Source organism: Penaeus chinensis, chromosome 4 (genome assembly GCF_019202785.1).
Source record: "Penaeus chinensis breed Huanghai No. 1 chromosome 4, ASM1920278v2, whole genome shotgun sequence".
In the NCBI taxonomy this organism is placed as follows: Eukaryota; Metazoa; Arthropoda; class Malacostraca; order Decapoda; family Penaeidae; genus Penaeus; species Penaeus chinensis.
In genome coordinates this window covers 19,587,298-19,594,797 of record NC_061822.1, presented here as the reverse complement: position 1 = coordinate 19,594,797, position 7,500 = coordinate 19,587,298, and the positions used below count along the sequence as shown (strand labels likewise).

The window sequence follows — 7,500 nt, the reverse complement described above, 5'->3', positions numbered from 1 at the left end:
ATGAAATAACATGTATTTGTTTATTTTTAGAACCTGTTTCAGTTAATTTGTGCAAGAGTATATTATGCATTTATCATTTATTTAATGTTTTATGTATCTTTGTAAATATTTATTTGGAGCGATACAAGAGTTTGGCTCTTTCAGGATCAGTGAAGTTCCACATGTCCCTGAGAAGAACCAGGAAAGATGAGATGGAGGTCATGCGTGCTGCTACTTCCTTGGAAGAGTTGGACACAAAGTTGTCAAGAATAACCCGGGCTGCACCAGGCACTTTAGCTGTGTTTGTGATTCCAGATGATAGATTTTTTGAGGATGCTGGTGTTAGTATTGTTGTAGGCAGACATCGCTTGGTACTTGTGAAGATAGATATAGGTAAGCTGTTATATTTAAGCAGAATTTAGCTTTTTTTTGTTTGTTTGTTTAAGAACTGTATTTTGCCATTAATACAAATATTTTCATAATTAAGATCTAAGTATGCAATATTGATTTTGTTTTGAGACAATAACTTGAATATGAATATCCAGGTGTTTATTATTGCTTAAGTTAGGTTCAGTGCTTGCATGCCTCCCCACTTAAACACTGCTGGCTAACCTGGTAGGAGAAGGGAGCAACTGTGCATAACCCTTCCCTGTCTGTACATATTTTTTCCATCATCAAGACATCTGTGGTTCCTGGTCATTGGCACCAGTAGAAACTTAGTATTCATGGTCCTAGACTAAACTGTAGAACATTGGGTGGCTTTGGGGAAGGCAGTCAGCTTCAATAAGAGTGACAGTGACCCAGATAATTCCCCCCCCTCGCAGCAGGCAAGGTAAGACAACCACAGAAGAAGGTAGGGGATCAGGAAAAAACAGCCCCACCTGTGTTATGTGAATCCTAGATGCATATACTGGGCCTGTGGCCCACCACCCAGCTTTATTTGAGGCAGAGCAGTGTATCTCTGAGTGAATGCTTGAGCTTTATCCTCAGGTATACATCATATCAGTTGCTAGTACCACTGTGAGGGAACACAAGTTGCTGAAGGTAGAGGTGACTGTCTTCTCAGAAGTGAGAAGCTTTGGCAGTTTATAAGGGTGTTTCACTCAATTTTGGTCAGGTCTCAGTGATAATCGCAATACCTAGGGGGTAGCCATAGCTATCTCAAAAAAACTCTGTAGGCCCATGGACTGAGTGTTTAATGGCAGAAAAAGAAAATAATATTGCAAAGTGTTTGTCTGCACCTGACCTACAAGCTGTACACCCATCAGAGTGGCTGCTAAAGTAAACCTATTGCTTGTATTTTGGGCCATGTTTGGGCAGTGAATCTGGATCCATGGGGTTAATAAGATATTACACTGCTCAGCAAGGTGCTTGTTCTCATATTTCTGAGATGTATCAGAGTAACCTATTGAGACAACTGAGACTGGGGCAATCTGGATTCAGTCCTGGTAAATCCTTAAAAGATCTGGCAACAGGAGCTATGACCTTGCTTGGTAGAAATATTTGGAGATGCCATTAACCCCTTAATGAGGGGTGAAGAAAATTAAAAAAAAACTCTACGCTCTGGAGATTACTGGTAACAAGCCGACTTTGAACGCAGGAGTTTTGTACATCAAGCCAAACCCCTGGCTTGTAGTGCTTTGGCACATCATGGCAGCATACAGCTGCACTCCATAGATCGAGCGGTTTGTTATGACGCCTCAGTGTGTGACCTGTCAACAAGGGGATAACTGTGAAGAAAGACCTAACTATGTGTCCTCAAGACTCTTACTGCTGGAAGCAAATTAATTGTTTTACCAGAGTCTTCTGTTGGTTACCATTAGAATGAGTTGATTTTTAATCATAACTCTTACGAGGCAAGTTACTATATCTTTATGAATCTCACTTTAGTATACCATGTCTTTGTAAATCCCATTTTACTGGTAAATGCAATGGTAACTGACTGCTGGTAAATGTGTTACAATTGCGTAATAGTGAATCCAGTCCCAGAGTGCTTGTAGACATCCTGGGTCTGGTCCATCCAATGACTACCCTAAGATATTTCAACTGGGCAGACAGAGAGGAGGAGTGTGGTTGGGAATTGCCTTGCCAGTCTCTAATAGATTCACAATTGAAGGTGTCCCTACAGGGTCTTTCTCATTCACAGTGACGTACCTTGTAGCATTGTGGGACTTGCATGGGCAGTCCATTAGTGACTGCCCATGAACAAGGCAGAACTTTATCTGAGGAGAAACTAGAGGCCACAGATAGATCAAGACTGCATTCAACCTAGGCTGAGAGCTCGTTGATAAGCTGCTCAAGGGGAGTTTGTTGAATGGTGTTGCTTTGTGTAGCAACTATGGACTTATTATTGGGCTGTTTGCTCAAAGAACATGACCTCACGTGTCAACAAAGATGGCGGCCCAAACAATACATCTTCAGAAGTGCCAGTGCTGCAACACCTTTCTTGGGCTATTTATTATAGACTACTATAAAATGCAGCAATAGTCTTTAACACTAGCATGGATTGGATAATGGATAAGGCTGTCATCCAAAGCCAACTTTTGGGTGAGTCAAGATCACAGACCTTAACTGTGCTTATGGTGTTGCTATCCTGTCTATGTCCCTGAAGACTTTAGTGGTGGCTATTGATGCATTTAGGTTTAGAGATCTTGACAAGCACCAAAATCCAGAAGTTTGGGGATCTGCTATAAGACTTACTCAGTTGATATATGCTTACTACAAGAACATTGAAGATACCAATAGCTTAGCTTTACATTCTTGGTAATGCAGTTCATGACTGTGCCATCAGACCAGGAAGTCAATAAACAGACTGGTCTGGTTGGAGATGGACATCACACTTGTTACTTCATTGGGTAAATATTCTCATATTTCTGAAATATGTAAAAGAATTCAAATTTATAATACTCTTTTCTTCCATAGACATGTTTTTGTTGGCCAAAGTGCTGAAGAGTATGACTATGGATCCCCTGGCTAATATAAGGGTTGAAGAGGCCAAGATACTTCAAGAGTTGCGAGGTTTACACAAACGGGAAGCAATGAGACAGGTGAATTAAACTTGTTGACTTGTATATTTCTTGTTTGTATGCCACCAATGAAATTACCAGAGAATTATTATTGGTTAGATGAAAAGATTACTTATGGATATATGCCTATATGCTTGGATATAAGTCACACTGATTTTTTTTTTTTTTTGTGTGTGTGTGACCAAATTTACATATTCTTTAATATTGCATAACATAGTTAGGGTAGTTTTGCTTATGAAAATCGGCAAATCTCATGTCTTTTTGATGCAGTCACAGAGTAGTCACCAGTAATTTTTTTAAGTAAATAGATAGAAGTTATAAATATCTGCATTTGCAAGGTGCTTAACCCACTAACACTAGTTACATCTAGGGGTCACATAAAGATAATGTAAAGTTTTGAAGTCATATAAAGGATAGAAGGAGTAGGAGAGTTTTGAAGTCATATAAAGGATAGAAGGAGTAGGAGAGTTTTGAGAGGAGAGAGACAGACAGTCAGACTGAAAATAATAATGAGAACAAAAAATAAAGATGCCACTTGGGAGGGAGGAAGGAAAACAGAGGTAGATAGATAGATAGAGAGAAAGGGAGTCAGGCAGGTAGTCAGAGGTAGATAGAGAGACAGAAAGGTGTGTGTGTGTGTGTGTGTGTGTGTGTGTGTGTGTGTGTGTGTGTGTGTGTGTGTGTGTGTGTGTGTGTGTGTGTGTGTGTGTGTGTGTGTGTGTACATGTGTGTGTACATGTGTTTGCACATGTGTGTGTGTGTGTGTGTGTGTGTGTGTGTGTGTGTGTGTGTGTGTGTGTGTGTGTGTGTGTGTGTGTGTGTGTGTGTGTGTGTGTGTGTGTGTACATGTGTGCATGCATGGTGACATGCCCCTGTCCACAAAAGTGCTGCTGCACTTAATGAAGTTTGGCAGCTTCCTTGGGAAAGGGTACCAGTTATTTGCATAACTGGTATACATCACCAAGTCTTTTTCATGTGCTGCAGTCACCTAGGACTAATGCAATAGGGACAGCCCAGCTGAACAGGAAGTTCATGCCCAAGGATGGTTACCGCAGCAGCAAGACAGGGATGCTGGCCTTGATGTGGAAAGACCACAGCACTGTCACCATGCTGTCAACTGTCCATACTGCTGCAATGGATGGGGATAAGCTGTTGGTAGTAAAGGATTACGTCAGCATGAAAGGTGTTGATGTTGGTGATCAAATGGCCAGTTACTATCAAATGACTCGCCGCTCCAAGGTCTGGTACAGGAAGGTCTTCTTTTTCCCCTACAACATGACCACTGTCAATGCCTGGGCCGACCATCGAGCCCTAGGATTGGAGGAATCTCAGAAGACCTTCCGAGTTGGCCTCGCCTCTGAGCTCTTGGGGCAGTTCAGAGAAGGGACTGAATCAACAAGGAGCAGAGTTGCAGTGCATCTAACTGCAGCAGTGAGCCTGCTTTTTATTAATGGCATACCGTGTAGGAGATCCCTAACAGCTGGGGGAGGCATTGTTGGGTATGCTCCAGGCAGAGTTGTTGACGCATCAGTAGAAGCTATTGCGTCGATTACATTGGTTTATGTACATATAGTTGTTTTGAGGCATGGCATGCCGCCTAATAATACGGTGCCCGAAAAAAAACTTTTATAAAAACTCCGATTTACCCTTACGATATGTTGGCAAATATGTTACTGAGAGTAACACACATAGCATTATAAGAGAGTCTGGACTTTATACTAAAACTTCCAACCATTGCAACAAGTGCTGAGATTGCATTTTAGTTTTACAAGCATGCAAAACATCTTGTTCAGTATGGTATGTGGGAAGAATGATTGCTTGTAAGATTCATTGTTTTGTGTGGTATGTAAGGAACTTACTGTTTTGTGAATTTTGTGTGCTATGCTGCTTGTTTGTTAATGTCCATATTATTTTTTTGTGTTGTACATGATCATAAGTCTGTATTCTTGTCTTTTTGTATCAAATAGGTCCAATTTTTATCTTTTTTTGATGTAAGTTGTGATACTAGGTGTACACATGTAATTGTGTGTAATAAACCTAGCTGTCCTAGTGTTGACCTTTTTGAGCTTCTTAATGTTGTGCTTGGTGTAGGGGTCCCATACAGTGCTCAAATGTTTGGCATAGAACTGTGTTGTAGGCTATGTGTTTGATGTCTGGTGCAAAGTTGTGTAGGTTTCTCCTCAGGAACCCCAGTGTTCTTTTTGCTTTGTTTGTGATAAAGTCATTGCATTAAAGATAAGATTGTTTGTTATTTGCCATGACTTTTCTTACTGTTCAAGGGATAGTTGAGTATGGATAGTTTAAGGTTGTTAACATGTAGAGGTATCAGCGTTCTGACCCGCATCGCTGGACTTGGTACAGTGATACAGGAAGAGTGACCAAGGAGATCGACCACATCCTTGTTAGCACTTGATGGAGGATCCTCCAGAACTGCAGGGTATATCGAAGCGCTGAGTTCTGTGGAAATGACCATAGAATAGTGGTGGCTACTCTCCGGGTCCACTTTAGAACCCCCCGTCGCCCAAATGAACACCCTAGGGTGTTTAATTTGGACAGATTGAGGGAGGACGAGTGTACCCGGGGGTTTGCCGAGGCTATCTCTGGTCGTCTCACAGCACTCGAGGGCCAGACAGACCCTGTTCTTATGTGGGATACCTTCAAGCGTGAAACGCTTGATGCAGCTCAGGAATCCATTGGTGAATGCCCAAGAACAAGACAGAATTCCATCTCGCAGGAGACGCTGGAAGCCACAGATGCTTGTCGTGCGGCTCGACTGTTAGGGGATCGCACTTTGCACCGCTCTCTGGTGCGCAGGACTAGGTCACTGTTGAGAAGGGATAAGGAACAGTTTATCAGTAGTCTTGCAGAGGAGGTCGAAAGCCATTTCCTTGTAAATGACCTTCGTCCTGCCTACCAAGCTCTGAGAAAGCTGAACTCCAAGTCCCCCTCACAGACGGCTGCAGTCCGCTCAGCAAGTGGCCAGATAATCTCAGATCCTGATGGGGTGCGTGTGCGTTGGGCTGAGTATTTTGAGCAGTTGTATAAGGGTGATCCACCAACAGTTAACATGGATGCGGGTAATGTTGAGACTCCTCTGCCAGATCCACCCATCAGCGAGGATCCACCCTCCCTGACCGAAATCAGGGGGGCGATCTCCAAGCTAAAGAGTGGTAAAGCAGCAGGTGTCTGTGGCATCCCAGCCGAATTGTTAAAGGCTGGTGGAGAACCTATGGCAAGGGGCTTGCATGCAGTCCTGTCTGCCATCTGGCAGACTGGTACCTTTCCCCCTGACCTGCTGAGGGGTGTGGTCATCCCTCTCTGGAAGGGGAAAGGGGATCGGTGGGACTGCAGCAATCACCGAGGCATTACACTACTCAGTGTACCAGGCAAGGTACTCGCACACATCTTACTGAGACGTATCAGGGACCACCTGTTGAGGCACCAAAGACCGGAGCAATCTGGTTTCACTCCTGGTAAGTCCACAATAGACCGCATCCTGGCGCTTCGAATCATTTTAGAGCGCCGTCGTGAGTTCGGACGTGGGCTGCTTGCAGCCTACATCGATCTCAAGAAGGCGTTTGACACGGTGCATCGCGAATCTCTCTGGGAGATCCTGAGACTAAGAGGAATTCCAATAAGGATTATTGGACTAATAGCAAACCTGTATACAGGCACTGAAAGTGCTGTAAAGTGTGGTGGGGGCCTGTCGAGCTTCTTCCCTGTTAGGTCAGGGGTGAGGCAAGGCTGTGTTCTTGCACCAACACTTTTCAACACTTGCATGGATTGGATACTGGGTAGAGCTACTGTCCAAAGTCACTGTGGAGCAACTCTGGGCAATATCAAGGTTACAGACCTTGACTTTGCCGATGATGTTGCCGTACTCTCTGAATCTCTGGAAACCCTTGTAGCGGCTCTTGATGCATTTAGCAATGAAGCGAAGCCCCTGGGGCTAGAGGTCTCCTGGACCAAGACCAAGATCCAGGATTTTGGGGGCCTGCTAGGAGACCCTGTACAGTCGATACGTGCTTGCGGGGAAAACATCGAAGTTACAAAGAGCTTTATATACCTCGGTAGTGCATTTCACGACTCTGGGCTGTCAGACCAAGAAGTCAGTAGACGGATTGGCCTGGCAGCAGGGGTCATGAAATCTCTCGACAAGAGTATTTGGAGATGTCGGTACCTGTGCAGAAGGACCAAGTTACGTGTTTTCAAGGCCCTGATACAGCCAGTTTTACTCTATGGTAGTGAAACTTGGACATTATCTTGTGCTCTGGAATCTCGTCTTGATGCCTTTTGTAACAGATCCTTGCGCCGGATCATGGGGTACAGTTGGCAGGACCATGTGTCCAACCAACGGCTGCACCGTGAGACCAGTACAGGACCTGTTACTTGCACAATCCGTGATCGCCAACTCAGGCTATATGGCCACTTGGCTCGACTCCCACAGGATGATCCTGCCCATCAGGTTGTCTCTGTCCGAGACAACCCTGGGTGG

At 44.1% G+C, this 7,500-nt stretch overlaps 1 protein-coding gene across 1 annotated transcript in view; it reads left to right on the top strand.

The window, feature by feature from the left end:
• Positions 1–7,500, top strand: part of LOC125047841 (GPI transamidase component PIG-S-like) — a 68,312-nt gene that overhangs the window by 9,764 nt on the left and 51,048 nt on the right. Inside the window, exons 3-4 of the mRNA XM_047646354.1 lie at positions 145–372; positions 2,902–3,026. Of these exons, the coding sequence (XP_047502310.1) occupies positions 145–372; positions 2,902–3,026 (353 nt within the window). The remainder of the gene's footprint in view (positions 1–144; positions 373–2,901; positions 3,027–7,500) is intronic.